The sequence below is a fragment of the Salmo salar genome, chromosome ssa15 (genome assembly GCF_905237065.1).
Source record: "Salmo salar chromosome ssa15, Ssal_v3.1, whole genome shotgun sequence".
In the NCBI taxonomy this organism is placed as follows: domain Eukaryota; kingdom Metazoa; phylum Chordata; class Actinopteri; order Salmoniformes; family Salmonidae; genus Salmo; species Salmo salar.
This window is the reverse complement of record NC_059456.1, coordinates 70708147-70727337: the sequence shown is the minus strand read 5'-3', so window position 1 is coordinate 70727337 and position 19191 is coordinate 70708147. Positions and strand designations below refer to the sequence as shown.

Here is a 19191-nt window from a genome sequence, read left to right as displayed (position 1 = left end):
CTGCAGCATTTTCTCAGTTGCAGCATATTGGCAGACTGTGTCAATCTATCTCTACATTAGCGCTAGAGTGGTGCAAAGTCTTGTTCTTTCCCTTGGAGCTGCACTCGCAGATTATTTGCAGATTTGCCTAAATATATAATCCGGTGCACATGACCCTTCTGGCCAAATAGTTTTTCGCTTAGTTTCCAAACCATATGATCATTGGAGATGAATTGAGTAGAACCCAAAAGTGGAGGCTCCATTATGGTCCTGTCACAAGGGTGTCATTTTACTCCCAAGTGGAGCCAAGCAGGCACTCAAAAAATGATACAAAAAAACAGCATCAAGGCTCCTCTGCACTCATCTCCTCTTTTGCGTTTCATACAGGCCTCAGGTCAGTATTGTGTCTGCCACTGACCGATGGGCAGATGAAATATTTAACAGCCAGGTGTCTGCCAGTGCCCAGTGTCAATCGCCACCAAGTCTCTCTCTCTCTCTCGCTCTCCCATCTCTCTCTCCTCTTTCTCTTTCTCTTTCTCTTTCTCACTCTTCTCTCTCCCTCTCCCTGACCGATTGGCAGATGAAATATTCAACATCCAGGTGTCTGTCAGTGTCCCTCGCCACTAGGGCTGTGGCGGCCACATAACTTTGTCAGCCGGTGATTGTCAAGCAAATAACTGCAGGTCTCACGGTAATTGACACTGTTAATTAACATAAACACATTTAGCATCTCTTGGCTTCTACACATATCCTACAAGCCACTGATGTAGACCTTTGGAGCATCTACATTTTTAAAAGTCTGATAAATCCATGTAATATAGCCTACACCTTCACAATAAATCCATTACTTATTTTAGACAGGTCTAAATAAACATGATATGAAGAAAATGTAGTCTATTTCAGAAGAACAAAATAGCATACTCTGAGTTGTCCTGATCTGGCAATGGCATATGGCTGTGGTTTACACTCATGTAGCAGACAAGATTTGCTTAGAATTCCGTGGCATTAATTTGTAGTATTTTATAGTATGAAGAATACAATTGAACAAAGCTGAATAAAATAGAAAGGATATTTTCTCCAAATGATTTGAGGGAGTGTGAACATGCGGATATTCTGTGTTGAGCGGTTAACAAAGAAACAGCTACTCCTATATACTTAATTTAGAGTTATTTATGTAACTGTAGTTGTAATACAAACAGTGGGCTATATGTAAAATAAATTATACATTCTAAGGCTGCAAAATGCGACTAATGATGATTTGAAAAAAGTTGCATGAAAGGCATGAGCTCTGCTTTGTTTTTTGTGTAGGCTGTACACACTTCATCAGTCTCTCATTCACAATTTGACAAGCACTTGATAATGCCTCGAATTTCCCAGCGGTATCCCCTTTGTGTGGCCGTAATGCCCCCTAAAAGAATCCATGCCTTTTGTGGCCATTTTGCCCTTGGGCTGAATATAATAATTTGTATTCCCTTCTCCATGCGTGCTGCATGCTCCAAAGCACCTCTCACGCACATGGCTCTCCGTCACGTGATCGGGTCTTTCTCACAGGCTACAAGTGAAGATGGACACATCGGGGACGCAACTGCACGCGTACTTATCCATTTCCAAGGCGCATATTGAAGATATTGGAAGAACTGTCCACATTTCCTTTTCAGCCAAGAAGATCAGTAGGCCTAATAAACGGCAAAAGTACTAGCCTATGTCAATCTACTATCCCCATAGTACAAAAATGTACCTATTATTTTTTGTGCGAGAAATAAATATTCCAAACATAGTCTGGGACAGGTGTGGGATGTGATAAATTAATACAACCACTAGCATCCCCCCAAAAATGTACGCAATGAGGCTGACGCAACAGATCAGAATGTTTAGCTTAAAATTATAAGCGCAGCTTCACATTATAAGCGCAGCAATGCGCACACGGTAGTAGGCTATAAGCACGAATGTTCCATTAGCGGGAAAACGGCATTATCAGAAGTGACCGCAAATGCGATTATGCATGTTATGCTTTTATTGTGAAGGTGCATTTCTATGGTGAAAATGATCTTCCTCAAACTTGAAACTCACGCGCCGCGTATGTATGCCAGTTAGGCTCTACACCCATTGTAAAGCGGATTAATGTGCTTAATTTTAAGAAGTTGGCCACTTTTAGTTGTGACATAAACCTTATCAAAACATATAGGCCTATGGACTAGGCTACATGAGGTGTGGGACTATGATTTTAAAAAGTCACACAAAAAAGGTATGCATTGTTTCTTGCTATACGCTGGGCATCATTCACAAGTGATAATATACAATTGATAATATTGCCACCCATCCCACTATTGTTGATTTAATCTTGTCTTTAGATATACAAAATAATATGTGTGAAATTTGTTTTGATTTAGAATTGACCATTATCATGCACCTGTCTCAAAGCAGAGGCAGGGAAAAAAATACATGTAATCCATGCACTTAAATAGCAAATGGAGGACGCTTTTCCCGTGGTTAATTTTCATGCCAGCCAGGTAGGTTATACTCCTGTTGTAAAGACAAGCAATGTGCTTAATATTAGGAAAGTTAAGATATAAATATAATAGGCCTAGCCTATAGAAAACGGATGGGATCCTCCTCTTTTTAATAGAAGCCATCACTCTGTTTTCTCATGCAATTGCATAGCCTATAGAAATGTTGCGCAACATGAAGTGTTTGATTATATTTTTGATTACAATTGCATTGATGTCAGAGTGATTAGAGGGACAATAGAGTGCTGAGTTCCAGGCAGTTAAGTTAGCAAGTATGGTAGGCTACTAACGACCATTAGCTGCATCAGAGCTTGGCGGTCACGTGGAATTTGACTGCCTTCATGACTCGTGACTGCCGGTGTGGCGGTAATACGGTCACCGTTACAGCCCTGCTCGCCACCAAGTCTCTCTCTCTCCCCTCTCTCCTAGCTCTCTCCCCTGAATCAATCAATCAATCAATCAATCAGTCAAATGTATTTATAGAGCCGTTTTTTACAACAGCAGTTGTCACAAAGTGCTTATACAGAAACCGAGACTCAAACCCCAGAGAGCAAGCAATGCAGAGGTAGAGGCACAGTAGCTAGGAAACACTACCTAGAAAGGCAGGAACCTAGGAAGAAACTTAGAGAGGAACCATGCTCTAAGGTGTGGCCAGTCCACTTCTGACTGTGCCGAGTTGAGATTATACTGTAAGAGTACATGGCAATTGAGTACATGCGGGAAAGGGTCCGGTGAACAGGTCAGGGTTCCATGGAGGCAGGCAGAACAGCAGAAACTGGGTCAGCAGCACGACCAGGTGGACTAGGGACGGACAGCCAGGAGTCATCAGGCCAGGTAATTCTGAGACATGGTCCTAGGGCTCAGGTCCTCTGGGGGGGGGATTAGAGGGTGCATATTTAAGATCACACAGGACACCAGATATAAGACTGACCCTAGCCCCCTGGCACATAGACTATTGCAGCATAGATACAGTAGACTGCGACGGTGGGGTCGGGGGACACTGGTCCCGTCCAAAGTTACCCCTAGATAGGGACAACGAGGCAGGATATAACCCCACCCACTTTGGCAAAGCACAGCCCCCACATCACCAAAGGGATATCAACAGGCCAGTAACTATCTACCCTGAGACAAGGTCGGGTATAGCCCGCGATGATCTCCCCACCGCATGAGCCCAAGGACAAGAAGGATGGAGATGCGCAAGCAAGCCAGTGATTCAGCCCCCGTAATAGGGTCGGAGGCAGAGAATCCTAGTGGAGATAGGGGAGCCGGCCAGGCAGAGACAGTAAGGGAGGTTCGTCACACCAGTGCCTTGCCATTCGCCTTCACACCCCTGGGCCAGACTACACTCAATTATAGGATCTACTGAAGAAATGAGTCTTCAGTAAAGACTTAAAGTTTAAGACTGAGTCTGTGTCTCTAACATGGAATGGCAGACCATTCCATAAAAATTGAGCTCCATAGGAGAAAACCCAGCATCCAGCGGTTTGCTTAGAAATTCTAGGAACAATAAGGAGGACTGCGTCTTGTGACCATTGCGTACGTGTAGGTATGTATGGCAGAACCAAATCAGCGAGATGGGTAGGCTCGAGTCCATATAATGCTTTGTAGGTTAGCAGTAAAACCTTGAAATTAGCCCTAGCCTTAACAGGAAGCCAGTGTTGCGAGGCTAGCAGTGGGGTAATATGATCACATTTTGGGGTTCTAGTCAAGATTCTAGCAGCTGTATTTAGCACTAGCTGAAGTTTATTTAGTGCCTTGTCCAGGTAGCCGGAGAGTAGAGCATTGCAGTAGTCTAATCTTGAAGTGACAAAAGCATGGATGAGTTTTTCTGCATCAATTTTGGACAAAAAGATTACGATTTTTGTAATGTTTCGAAGATGATGATAAAAAGGCTGCTCTTTAAATATTTGTTTATATGTTTGTTAAAGGAGAGATCAGGGTACAGCGTAACACCAAGGTCCTTCACAGTTTTATTTGAGACGACTGTACAGCCATCGAGATTCATTTTCAGATCTGACAGCAGATCTCTTTGTTTCTTGGGACCTAGAACTAGCATCTCTGTTTTGTATGAGCTTAAAGTAAAACATTTGCCGCCATCCACTTCCTTATGTCTGAAACGTAGGCTTCCAGAGTCAAGGTTTGGCTTTTCCAGGAGAGGCTTTATTACTGCTACTTTTAGTGAGTTGTGTATACATCCGGAGGATAGGGGGTTGTTTATTATGTTCGACATAGGAGGCCAAACACAGGAAGTATCTATTTTAGTAGTTTAGTTGGAATAGGGTCCAGTAGACAGCTGGAAGGTTTAGAGGCTATGACTATTTTCAAATCAAATCAAATTTCATTTGTCACGTGCGCCGAATACAACAGGTGTAGACCTTACAGTGAAATGCTTACTTACAAGCCCTAACCAACAGTGCAATTTTTAAGTAAAAAGTAGGTATTAGGTAAACAATAGATAAGTAAAGAAATTAAAAAAAACAGTAAAATGACAGTGACAATAACAGTAGTGAGGCTATATACAGGTGGTACCGGGACAGAGTCAATGTGTGGGGGCACCGGTTAGTCAGGCTAATTGAGGTAATATGTACATGAATGTATAGTTAAAGTGACTATGCATAGATGACAAACAGAGAGTAGCAGCAGCGTAAAAGAGGGATTGGCGCTGTTGGGGGGTGGGGGTGGCGGGACACCATGCAAATAGTCCAAGTAGCCATTTGATTACCTGTTCAGGAGTCTTATGGGTTGGGTGTAAAAGCTGTTGAGAAGCCTTTTGGTCCTAGACTTGGCGCTCCGGTACCGCTTGCCATGCGGTAACAGAGAGAACAGTCTATGATTGGGGTGGCTCAGGTCTTTGACAATTGTTAGGGCCTTCCTCTGACACCGTCTGGTGTACAGGTCCTGGATGGCAGGCAGCTTAGTCCCAGTGATGTACTGGGCCGTACGCACTATACTCTGTAGTGCCTTGCGGTCGGAGGCCGAGCAGTTGCCGTACCAGGCAGTGATATAACCAGTCAGGATGCTCTTGATGGTGCAGCTGTAGAACCTTTTGAGGATCTGAGGACCCATGCCAAATCTTTTCAGTCTCCTGAGGGGGGATGGGTTTTGTTGTGCCCTCTTCACGACTGTCTTGGTGTGTTTGGACCATTCTAGTTTGTTGGTGATGTGGACACCAAGGAACTTGAAGCTCTCAACCTGCTCCACTACAGCCCGTCGATGAGAATGGGGGCGTGCTCGGTCCTCCTTTTCCTGTAGTCCACAATCATCTCCTTTGTCTTGATTACGTTGAAGGATAGGTTGTTATTCTGGCACCACCCGGCCAGGTCTCTGACCTCCTCCCTATAGGCTGTCTCGTTATTGTCGGTGATCAGGCCTACCACAGTTGTGTCATCGGCAAACTTAATGATGGTATTGGAGTCCTGCCTGGCTATGCAGTCGTGGGTGAACAGGGAGTACAGGAAGGGACTGAGCACGCACCCCTGAGGGGCTCCAGTGTTGAGGATCAGCGTGGCAGATGTGTTGCTACCTACCCTCACCACCTGGGGGCGGTCCGTCAGGAAGGCCAGGATCCAATTGCAGAGGGAGGTGTTTAGTCCCAGGATCCTTAGCTTAGTGATGAGCTTTGAGGGCACTATGGTGTTGAATGCTGAAATATAGTCAATGAATTGCATTCTCAAGTAGGTGTTCCTTTTGTCCAGGTGGTGAGGTGCTGCCAGTTCTGTGCAGACTCAGGACAACAGAGTTTTTGTTGCCTGGTGTTTTTATTCTCCTCAATCAAGTTTTTGTTGCCTTTTGTTTTTATTCTCCTCAATCAAGTTAGAGAAATAGGCTGATCTGGCAGCAGTGAGGGCTTTTCGTCATTGCTTGGTTCCGTCTTTCCAAGCTAGTCAGAAGACTTACAATTTGGTGGAGCGCCATTTCTGTTCCAGTTTTCTGGAAGCTTGTTTCAGGGCTCTGTATTTTCTGTATACCAGGGAGCTAGTTTCTTGTGACACATTTTTTGTTTGTTTTTAGCGGTGCGACTTCATATAGGGTATTACGCAAGGTTAAGTTTACATCCTCGGTTAGGTGGTTAACTGATTTTTGTACCACAACGTCCTTTGGTAGGTGGAGGGAGTCTGGAAGGGCATCAAGGAATCTTTGGGTAGATCATCTTTGGTTGGGGTTAAGCAATTTTTTTGTTACCATTCAACATAATAACATGTGGACTTCTCCATGTGAATATTGAAGTAGCCAAAAATGTGAACGTTATCTGCCATGACTACAAGTTCCGATAGGAATTCAGGGATCTCAGCGAGGAACGCTGTATACGGCCCAGGAGGCCTGTCAACAGTACCTATAAAAAGGGATTGGGTAGGCTGCCTAGATTTTTCCCCCCTCTCCCTTTCCTCTCTCCCCTCACACTTTCTTTTCTCTCACTATCACCTCTCTCTCGCTCTCCTCTCTCTTTTGCTCTCCTCTCTCTCTTGCGCTCTCTCTTGCTCTCTCTCTCCCCCTGCCACACTTTTCCATTCATTTTTTTTGTCCTCTCCAGGCAACAAATCTTTCAACATGATGTCCCCCACCGGAGACAACTCGGAGCTGCTGGCTGAAATAAAAGCGGGGAAGAACCTGAAGCCCACTCCACACAGTAAAGGCTACACCACTGTCTTCTCCAACAGCGGCCCGCCGGGCAACAACGTAGGTGGCACAATATCTACAGGAAAGGGAAAGGGGGATACCTAGTGAACTGGAATGTGTCTTCCACATTTAACCCAACCCCTCTGAATCAGAGAGGTGCGGGGGGCTGCCTTAATCGACATCCACGTCATTGGCGCCCGGGGAACAGTGGATTAACTGCCTTGCTCGGGGACAGAATGACAGATTTTTGCCTTGTCAGATGATATGTTCATTGTAGCAGACACTTTATCCACACTCAACAAAGACTTATGATTCACATATTCTGTATGGGTCAAATCCTAACTTCAATTTAAGTCAAATTTTCACTTGCTTTGGTGTCAATGTGAGACTAAGTGAAAATTTGACTTAAGTAGAAGTTAGGATTCGCCCCAAGTACGTATTCAAGGAAAAATAGGGTGCTGTTACAAACACCAGCATGCTCCAACCAACTGAGCCATCAGAATGGATAGCGTAGTATTAGCAAAGCAGTTTGACTCATTCTGGAAAATTAGGTTCAGTAATCTGTGTTGTAGGTAATATGGGATCACTAGTCACTTAGTCCTTCATTAAAAGCGACATTCAAACAGCATTCTATCATTTGGTCTGTTGTCGTTGACAATAAGAAATGTTCAAACAAACTGTGCCATCATATCTACTTGCCAACGCAGGAGTTAGCGGTTGTAGCCAGAGTAGGACAGCGAGACGCATCCCCTTTGACGTTGTCCAAAAGTGCTCGTCTTACTACTGACCGTTGGAAAAGCAAAAGCCAAAACACAGAAATATTAATACAAAAGATATACTTGTGAGTCAATCGTGACTTTTTAGCTCAGACAGTAGTCGAAGTAGTCAGAACTGAGTATTAGGAGAGACCGTAACTTTGTGTACTGCCAACATAGAATCATTGTTTGCAGTAAGCCAAGGGAAACGGTTATGTCATTATAACCAGGTTGCACAGCTAAGACTGGAAGTAATTCTAGTCAATATCCACAAACCTACCCCATCTGAAACTGTGTTCAATTGTAAAGGCTTCTGCTGCATAGGCAAATATTTGGATTTGCCCAAAATACTACAGTTTACTATATAATACTACAGTACTTACTATAGAATTCTGTAGTATACTGTAGAATACTATACTACACTGTAGTATCCCTCGCATGTGTAGTACTTACCACTGAATGTTGTAGTATACTGTAGACTATTATAGTAAATACTACAGTATTATCTGCAAAAGAACATTGTAGTAAATACTACAGTAATGTCTGCAAAAACACTACAGTAAATACTAAAGTATATTACAATCCGCAAAAACACTACATTAATTACTATTGTATATACTACCGTTTCCTTTTACTACAGTATTTATACTATAGTTAACTGTAAATACTACAGTAAATACTGTAGTATAGGATCCCAGATTGAGTGCACACTGTCGATTGACCCGTGAAACCTCATTGATGTGACTAGACACACTCTGCAACATGAGACCCGCTCGCATTTCACATGATCAACATACACTGTGTGTGTACTGTACAGTGTGACCATTGTCCCTTTGAGACTAACCAGACAGTGACCTCAGCCATTTGCACATATCACAATATGATCATTTAACACATGGTCAAATGATGACTCACTGATGGCTGGACAAACATGTCACTGGATGGTGGCTTTTATTGCTGCTGACTGCACTCTGCTACTGTGGAGAAGAATTGAGGAAGTCTAAAGCTCTGTGACCTGACTCGAGCCATTGTTCTCCTCCTGGTAGCAGAGCTGGCCTGGCCTCCACCCCCATGCTTGGTTGCATAACATGGAGTCAGCCCAAAGCGTCCACTCAGCGAACACAATAAGCAATTCGATACTAGTGGCGCTCTGTGTGGGCGTTGTCTTGTCTTCTTAATTGCCGTGTGACACATCAAAGCAACGTGTTAGGTTCTCCAGTTATCCTATAGGCACTCTGGCTCATTTCAAATACACTCCCCTACGTATTTATTTGGACAGTGAAGCTAAAATGTTTTATTTGGCTCTATACTCAAGCATTTTGGATTTGAGATCAAATATTTTTTGGAGTAGACAGTACAGAATGTCACCTTTTTTATTTTAGGGTATTTTCATACATACAGTACCTGCCAAATATATTGGCACCCTTTCACTTTTCCTAAATAATTCTCTATTTCTTCTAAAATAAGTTGAAATGTAAAAGCACTTTAGTTCCTTGTTATTAGATTTTCCACATTTTCCACAATATTTTTGTAAACTTAAAGGGAAATTTCACTGCTGCTCTATTTCACCATATGTTCATTTAACCATATGTCATAAAAATTGCAACACGCAAATACGAGCGTTTCTGCATCTCACTGGTTTTAACAGACCGTCTACATGTTCTGGTTGTAAGCAAACCACAATATCCAGAATTCATAGCGATTTCAGGACATGCTGAAATATCAAAATGTCTGTGTTTGTAGTTAGCACTTCCAGCCAGAGGCTTTCGAAACGGATGGGGTTGCCAGGTGGTCGAAAGTTAAAGTGACGCTATTCCATTGATTTTCCCTTTCACTTCAAAGAGGAAGGCATGCGATCAGCCAACATCAGTGCAGCAGAAAATAAGTCAAGCGGAGGTAAAGGTAGCTAACGTTACCTAGCGAACTACATTTGTTTATCTAAATCAAAATCTAGCTAGCTAGCTTTCATAATACACTGGCTAAACATTCCAAAGCAAGTCAATGTAAATAGCCAGCTGTTATCTGGCGACGTGATTTGAAACATTGCGATGTGAGCCTCATTAGGTTAATTTCGCTAGCTACGGCCTACCGGACTGTATCTAACCGTTAACTAGCTAGCGATCTAACTACCACAGAGGCTAACGTGATTATGTGTTTAGAGTCCGATCCCATCTGCAGCAGCATCAACATCAAGCTCATCACCAGGAACTATAGTAAGTCACCTTTGTTAAATCTTTCCATGACTCCATGATGAGCAAATACATATACTAGAGCTAGGCATAAACATGTTCTGTGTCTTGTTGTGATGGAAGCTACAACTTCTACTGTAGTTTTCTCTATATTATGGCGGCTTAGTTGATTGTTAATGTTTGAAAATGGAAGAGGAGATATTAGGTGTGTGTGACTGACTGGTGTCGGGGGTGAAGGTTAATATGCATGATCTATTGACATAAGGGGTGTGGGTATTGATGGGGACAAAGTAGTAAAATGTTGGCTAATCACTGACTACTGTGTGTCCTACAGACTAATCCTGCTGCTGATGACGATGAACTTAACACCAGCTTTAGTAGTACAGAGCCCGTAGACCCATTGGATGAAAGCTTTCAGCCGGGAACAAGCTCAACATCATCTGACTTGGAAACAAGCCAGGACGGCCAAAGGCATTTATGAAAGCACAAATACCCTCTTGAGAAAACAAAATCACCAATACACTAAACTGTCTACAAGCCAAGTGCTCCTCATACTTGTCACACCCTTGTAGTCAGTTCTTTGGCATGGGGAGAGGGGCTGTTAGTGTACTCTTCTAGCCTATTCACTCCATTGTTGGCAGTGCTTGTCTACTCAACAGCACAACTGTAGGTGCTCATACACAACAATACACAACTAGACTGTCTACATGTCAAGCCCCCCTCAAACTTTTCACATCTGTTAGCAGCCCATCTCAAAGCCCCATTATTGACTCTGAGTGTAACAAAACACATACCAGTCTACGGTTCCATATTTTGTTTACAAATTAACATGGTTTATTTTATGATTATACATCCTCATGATCAGTCGTCATGTCTTTCCAGGATACTTACAGTACAAACAATTATTCTGCAAGAGGTCAAAGAAGTGTGTGGTGAAGAAAGTGCACAAGCCCAGAACCCACCACTTCAGGGAGACACTTGTCCACCTGGTTGTGGAGTGCAGAAAATAACAGACTGTTGTCTACAAGAAGCCAGACTCGCAGCTCCCCAAACCCTGCCAACATTGCCACAGCGCCAAAGCCTGCTAAACCAGCTGACATTACCCAACAGTAGAGGAGGTGCACCAACTGAAGAACATTCTGGAACCTGCCTGGAACATTCAACCAACACCCCTATTCAGTTAGACTGATGTTTTCGTATAATATAGAATACCTAATATGCTCACAACTGCATTGTGGTATAGATATTGCTGCCTCTCAAACGTTCGTACACACCTACTCATTTTCTACATTGTAGAATAATTGTGAAGACATCAAAACTATGAAATAACACATATGGAATCATGTAGTAACCAAAAAAGTGTTAAAAAAATCCTAATATATTTTATATTTGAGATTCTTCAAAGTAGCCACTCTTTGCCTTGATGACAGTTTTGTACTCTTGGCATTCTCTCAACCAGCTTCATGAGGTAGTCACCTGGAATGCATTTCTATTAACAGGTGTGCCTTGTTAAAAGTTCATTTTATGGAATTTCTTTGTTAATGTGTTTGAGACAATCAGTTGTGTTGTGACAAGGTAGGGGTGGTATACAGAAGATAGCCCTATTTGGTAAAAGACCAAGTCCATATATGGCAAAGAACAGCTGAAATAAGAAAAGAGAAATGACAGTCCATCATTACTTTAAGACATGAAGGTCAGTCAATCTGGAAAATGTCAAGAACTTTGAACGTTTCTTCAAGTGCAGTTGCAAAAACCTTCAAGCGCTATGATGAAACTGGCTCTCATAAGGAAAGGAAAGGAAGACCCAGAGCTACCTCTGTTGCAGTGGATAAGTTCATTAGAGTTACCAGCCTCAGAAATTGCAGCCCAAATAAATGCTTCCCAGAGTTCAAGTAGCAGACACATCTCAACATCAACTGTTCAGAGGAGACTGCGTGAATCATGCCTTCGTGGTCAAATTGCTGCAAAGAAACCAGTACTAAAGGACACCAATAAGAAGAAGATACTTGTTTGGGCCAAGAAACACGAACAATGGACATTAAGACCGATGGAGATCTGTCCTTTGGTCTAATGAGTCCAGATTTGCGATTTTTGGTTCCAGCCTCTGTCTTTGTGAGATGAGTAGGTGAACGGATAATCTCTGCATGTGTGGTTCCCACCGTGAAGCATGGAGGAGGTGTGGTGGTGCTTTGCTGGTGATAGTCTGTGATTTATTTAGAATTCAAGGCACACTTAACCAGCATGGCTACCACAGCATTTTGCAGCGATATGTCATTCCATCTGGTTTGCTCTTAGTGGGACTATCATTTGTTTTTCAACAGGACAATGACCCAACACACCTTCAGGCTGTGTAAGGCTATTTGACCAAGAAGGAGAGCTGCATCAGCTGACCTGGCCTCCACAATCACCCGACCCAATTGAGATGGTTTGGGATGAGTTGGACCGCAGAGTGAAGGAAAAGCAGCCAACAAGTGCTCAGCATATGTGGGAACTCCTTTAAGACTGTTGGAAAAGCATTCCTCATGAAGCTGGTTAAGAGAATGCAAAGCTGTCATCAAGGCAAAGGGTGGCTAATTTGAAGAATCTAAAATATTTTGATTTATTGAACACTTTTTTGGTTACATGATTCCATGTGTTGTTTTGATGTTTTGACAATTATTCTACAATGTAGAAAATAGAAAAATTAAGAAAAACCCTTGAATGAGTAGGAGTGTCCAAACTTTTGACTGGAACTGTGTATAAGGATGTTTTATATAATATTCTTTACAAGTGTACTGACAGGTGACTAAATGATTCCCGCTGCATCAGAAATGAATAGTGTTGACTTCAACTTCTGGATCAATGCATTGTGATATTCATGAAGTGTGTTTGGATAAACTGGTGTTGTGACGTTGCTATCATTTGTCATGCTGGTATAAAGGATTTGGAGACAGGCGCAGGAATACACAATAGCAGTTTTTGATACACCCAAAACAAACACTACACAAAACACTGGGCTGTACCCAAACAAAAGAGCGAGGGTAAACCTCGTTGAACGACACGGGACGATCTCTGTAATACACACTATATATAGCACGCAGCATAACAGCTGCACCAACGCATAGGTACTCACACGACCAACGGACATGGGAACAATAACCGACAAAGACAGAGGGCACATATATAACATACTAATCAGGGGAAATGTGAACCAGGTGTGTGTAATCAGACAACACAGTCCTGGGTTGATGATAATGAATCCCGTTCAGTAATGCCTAGAAAGCTGGTGGCGTAGACCTCCGGAACTGGTGAACAGAATGAGGAGCAGTGCCGGGGGGATCCATGACATCATTAATGTGTTTGACAGTTATTTTATCAAATCAATTAACTACGTTTAATTATTTTGATGACTAAATTAATCATGTAACAATTCGTGATCTTTTGGCACCATGGGAAAAGTTATTTAACGAGTTACTATCTCCCGACTAAACTCTAAACTCTCTTACATCAGTCACAGTCAATTCATTAATTCTTATTTACCTCATCAGTCTCATTCTGAACGTCGAATAATCCGTTAAATCTGCAGAAACCCTATTCTCCATGATGAATCAGTTTACACAAATTGGCTTAATTATTTATTTACTAAGTAATGAAATAATCACACAGAAATACATAAACATGGCCTCCCGAGTGGCGCGGTGGTCTAAGGCACTGCATCGCAATGCTAGCTGTTCCACTAGAGATTTTGGGTTTGAGTCCAGGCTCTGTTGCGACCGGGTGACCCATGGGGCGGCGCACAATTGGCCCATCGTCGTCCGGGTTAGGGGAGGGTTTGGCCGGCAGGGATGTCCTTGTCCCACTGCGCACTAGCGACTCCAGTGGCGGGCCGGTGGCAGTGCACGCTGACACGGTCGCCAGGTGCACGGTGTTTCCTCTGACACATTGGTGTGGCTGGCTTCCGGGTTAAGCGGCATTGTGTCAAGAAGCAGTGCGGCTTGGTTGGATTGTGTTTCAGAGGACGCATGGCTCTCGACCTTCGCCTCTCCCGAGTCCGTATGGGAGTTGCAACGATGAGACAAGACTGCAACTACCAATTGGATACCACGAAAACGGGGGGAAGAAACAAAAAAGAAATAAACAATAGAAATACATAAACACACACACAGGATAGATTATACACTGATTATTAACATGATGCAATGAAAAGTCCCTATTGGACTAACCCAATATGACGGCTTGTTACACAATGAAAGGGGGTGGAAGAAAGTGCAGGAGGAGGAGACAAAGGAATTCAACTATCATACATACAGTTGAATAATACGCTCATCGTAAGTATGGATATTTAGCACCCCAACAACTGCTCATTCGTGTTTTTAGAAATGCAAGGTACATATTTACGCTTGTATGTCTTTGTCGTCTCACCCTGTTGAAAACGCCCAATCAGTCTGTGGAGTCAGTCAACAGAAAGTCTCTGTTTGTGTAAGTCTCTGGTTGTCCACCAGAGATCACCACGTCTTTTGTAGTTGTAGCCTCTTGGTCTCAGAGTGTCTGTTATAACTGATCTTCCAGAGGTGTACCACGCCTTGTTCAGCAGTCCTTCTCATTCGCTCTGTTTGTTTAGAATAGATACCCTAGAGATACCTATTGTTCTTTGTCTCTCGTCTTTGGTCGAGGTTCATAGGCTAACAGTGCATAAACAGCTGCAGACTATATGTCCCTGCGTAGTCTTCGAGAGAGAGTTTCAGAGGGTCTTATCATTTTCTGGTATTGTAGTCTTTAAACCATTTCGTAACGTGTTCAGCTCACTGCACATATACAAGTCTTTAGCTTTAAACCATTTGTGACGTCCAGCTTACCGTCCGTATACTGGTCTAAATGGTTGATTATTCAGGGTACAGCTAAGACCACTGTCCACACCGGCAGCAACCCAGCATGTTTTGGTCTCTAGAGATTCCAATTCTCACCATTTCAAACGTGTGGATGATCCTCACGTTCTCTGGTCTAATGTAAATTCGTTAGGAGTCCTTTTATAAACACTTGGGGGAAAAGGGTGTTCCCTCCTTTTGTCATAATGTCTGTGTCAGTGGCGTGTTTACTGACTGGGTAAAACTTTACATAAAAGACAAGTCTCATTTAGAAGGCTCAAATCACATTTCATCTTCTCACAAATAGTTTCATATTTAATCATATACGTTCCACAGCATTTAGATGTAAATCTGATAACTGGGACAAATACATTTGTAGAGTTACCATTATTTGGTTATACAGTTCTTAATTATATCACAAAACAACAACTTATTTGACATGATTATTGTTTAGAGCCCCACCAACCGTTTCACACATTATTTACGTTAGAAATATTGTTTCAACCTTCCAACCTTTTGATGTTTACAGACAGACATGAAAAACAACAGGTAATCTAGTAGAAAACCATAGAATTCACAAGAGTATAACAAAATCATAAAACAGCAAATTAAAAACATTGACAGGTCAGGGAATCAGCCTCAAAATCCTTCATCAATGATTTAAAAACACCAATCGGGACAAGTTCTTCAAGTTTAAAAGTATTTTGTAAGGCGTTCCAAGCTGATGGCGCAGAGGACATAAAAGCCCTTTTACCAAATTCAGTTCGGACATTTGGAACAGTTAGCAGGATAAAGTCCTGCGAACGAAGAGTACCCACCACATTTCTGAACAATAAAAATGGCCAAATAAAATGGTAGAGTCCCCAAAATGGCTTTCTAAATAAAAGTATACCAGTGACTGAGCCTACGATTGACTAGAGAAATACCAACCAACCCTGGTATTTAAAGCGTGCTGGTGTGTGAGGGTTAATTTCTAACACAACCAAAACAAACTGCAAATGCATCCAACAAGTTTGTAGAATTACAAGCAAGCTTGATGTGGTCATTGCGTACTAGGAATATGAAACTTTTGAGTACTTTAATACTAAGTGAATTTTTCCAAATACTTATGATGCCTTCAAATGGGGGGATTAGATACATAAAGTGCTTTCATTTCTAAATGGTAAAACCTATGTATGAAAATACCCTCAAATAAAAAGTAACATTCTGTACTGTAGCCTCATATAAAACATTTGATCTCAAATCCAAAATGCTGGAGTATAGAGCCAAATTAAATGTTTTAGCTTCACTGTCCAAATAAATACAGTGCCTTCGGAAAGTATTCAAGACCCCTTGATTTTTTCAAAATGTTGTTACGTTACAGCCTTATTCCAAAATGTAATTTTTTTTTACCTCATCAATCTACACACAATACCCCATAATGACAAAGCAAAAACCGGTTTTTAGAAATGTTTGGTCATTTATATTTATATATATATATATATATATATATATATATATATATATATATATATATATATATATATATATATATATATAAAACTAATCACATTTACATAAGTATTCAGACCCTTTACTCAGTACTTTGTTGAAGCACCTTTGGCAGCAATTACAGCATCGAGTCTTCCTGGGTATGACGCTACAAGCTTGGCACACCTGTATTTGGGGAGTTTCTCCCATTCTTCTCTGCAGATCCTCTCAAGCTCTGTCTGGTTGGATGGGGAGCATTGCTGCACAGCTATTTTCAGGTCTCTCCAGAGTTATTCGATCGGGTTCAATTCCAGGCTTTGGCTGGGTCACTCAAGGACATTCAGAGACTTGTCCCGAAGTCACTCCTGCGTTGTCTTGGCTGTGTGCTTAGGGTCATTGTCCTGTTGGAAGGTGAACCTTCAGCCCAGTCTGAGGTCCTGAGCGCTCTGGAGTAGGTTTTCATCAAGGATCTCTCTGTACTTTGCTCTGTTCATCTTTGCCTCGATCCTGACTAGTCTTCCAGTCCCTGCCACTGAAAAACATCCCCACAGCATGATGCTGCCACCACCATGCTTCACTGTAGGGATGGTCCCAGGTTTCCTCCAGATGTGACGCTTGGCATTCAGGCCAAAGAGTTAAATCTTGGTTTCATCAGACCAAGAGAATCTTGTTCCTCGTGGTCTGGGAGTCTTTAGGTGCCTTTTGGCAAACTCCAAGCGGGCTGTCATGTGCCTTTACTGAGGAGTGGCTTCCATCTGGCCACTCTACCATAAAGGCCTGATTGGTGGAGTGCTGCAGAGATGGTTGTCCTTCTAGAAGATTCTCCCATCTCCACAGAGGAACTTTAGAGCTCTGTCAAAGTGACCATCGGGTTCTTGGTCACCTCCCTGACCAAGGCCCTTCTCCCCCGATTGCTCAGTTTGGTCGGGCGGCCAGCTCTAGGAAGAGTTTTGGTGGTTCCAAACTTCCATTTAAGAATGATGGAGGCCCCTGTGTTTTTGGGGAACTTCAATGCTGCAGATTGTTTTGGGTACCCTTTGCCAGATCTGTGCTTCGACAGAATCCTGTCTCTACGGACAATTCCTTCTACCTCATGGCTTGGTTTTTGCTCTGTCATGCACTGTCAGCTGTGGGACCTTATATAGACAGGTGTGTGCCTTTCCAAATCATGTCCAATCACTTGAATTTACCACAGGTGGCCTCCAATCAAGTTGTAGAAACATCTCAAGGATGATCAATGGAAACAGGATGCACCTGAGCTCAATTTCGAGTCTCATAGCAAAGGGTCTGATTACTTATGTAAATAATGTATTTTTTAAATGTATTTTTATTTGCAAAAAGTTCTAAAGACCTGTTTTTGCTTTTGTCATTATGGGGTATTGTGTGTAGATTGTTAAGGAAAATGTTTTATTTAATCCATTTTAGAATTAGGCTGTAACCTAACAAAATGTGGAAAAAGTCAAGGGTTCTGAATACGTTCCAAAGGCGCTGTACATAGGCGAGTGTCAATGTTGTAGATTTCTATGAAGTGTATGTATATTGCAACTGAGCCCATGTAGTTTAAGCCATGGACAAATTCCAGTTTGACTTTTATACCCCTTTCATCCTCCAGGAAGAGAGCCCTACGTCCCCGCCCCAGACCCGCACGGTCAGCCCGCCATCAGCCAAGCCCATGTCCCCGCCCCCTGCTGCCAGCGCCACTTCGCCACCCACCACCCCCAGCCCGGTTGGCACAGGCACGCCCCGGACCCTCTCCACCTCTCAGAGCAGCGAGCAGCTCCTCAATGGGAATGGCAGCGGAGCAGCGTCGGCATCTAGCCTGATGGGCCAGACCCGGAAGGGTAGCCTGGCGGACGTGGAGGCCCTAGTGCCCACACACGATGAGCAGGGCCGGGCCATCCCCGAGTGGAAGAGGCAGGTGATGGTGCGCAAGCTCCAGGTCAAGATGCAGGAGGAGGAAGAACACAAACGCAAGGTAGGCGTGAATGGAGGGGGGTGTGAGAGAAAGATAGAAGTCCAAGTGTGATGAGAAAGATTCACAGTTTCAGCTCTCCTTTTTGTGCTGCTGTCACAGAATTGGTGCTCGGGGGAATACCACGGTCAAACGTGGTTAAAAGGGATTGAAAGCACAAGAAGGATGGCTGAAATGTGGGTTGGTGTGCGATTCTGGTGGGTTGGTTTTGTTTGAACGCATGCTCAAGCCTTTGCTGTGTCTTTTGAAATAGATTGATATGGCCATCACTGCATGTCAGAATATAGTATATGGATTATATTCCTTAAGGGGGGCTAAGTTTGGTTTGAGTAAGAACATTATAGTTGTAGTGCTTCTGATGTTTTATGGGTGTTGCAGTATCTCATGGTTGAGTTTATAATCTGAATTCATTGTTCATTTTATAATCTGTTTAGAAGTAGGCAGGTTGTAGTCAGATGGTTTGAGGACTTCTACACGAGCAGTCTACTTTCAGTCATTACTTTTAAGTTTTAATATACAGTGCCTTCGGAAAGTATTCAAACTCCTTGACATTTTTCATATTTTGTTACGTTAAAGCCTTATTCTAATGTTTATTTTATTTTTTATTTCCTCTCATCAATCTACACATAATACCCCATAACGACAAAGCAAAAACAGGTTTTTAAAAATGTTTGCAAATGTGTTACAAATAAAAAACGGAAATATTACATATACATTACATATACATAAGTATTCAGACCCTTTACTCAGTACTTTGTTGAAGCGATTACATCCTTGAGTCTTCTTGGGTATGACGCTACAAGCTTGACACACCTGTATTTGGGGAGTTTCTCCCATTCTTCTCTGCAGATCCCCTCA

At 42.6% G+C, this 19191-nt stretch overlaps 1 protein-coding gene across 1 annotated transcript in view; it reads left to right on the top strand.

Moving 5' to 3' along the window:
• Positions 1-19191, top strand: part of espn (espin) — a 103434-nt gene that overhangs the window by 77129 nt on the left and 7114 nt on the right. The window contains exons 10-11 of the mRNA XM_045696094.1: positions 7018-7163; positions 17974-18336. Coding sequence (XP_045552050.1) covers positions 7018-7163; positions 17974-18336 — 509 coding nt within the window. The remainder of the gene's footprint in view (positions 1-7017; positions 7164-17973; positions 18337-19191) is intronic.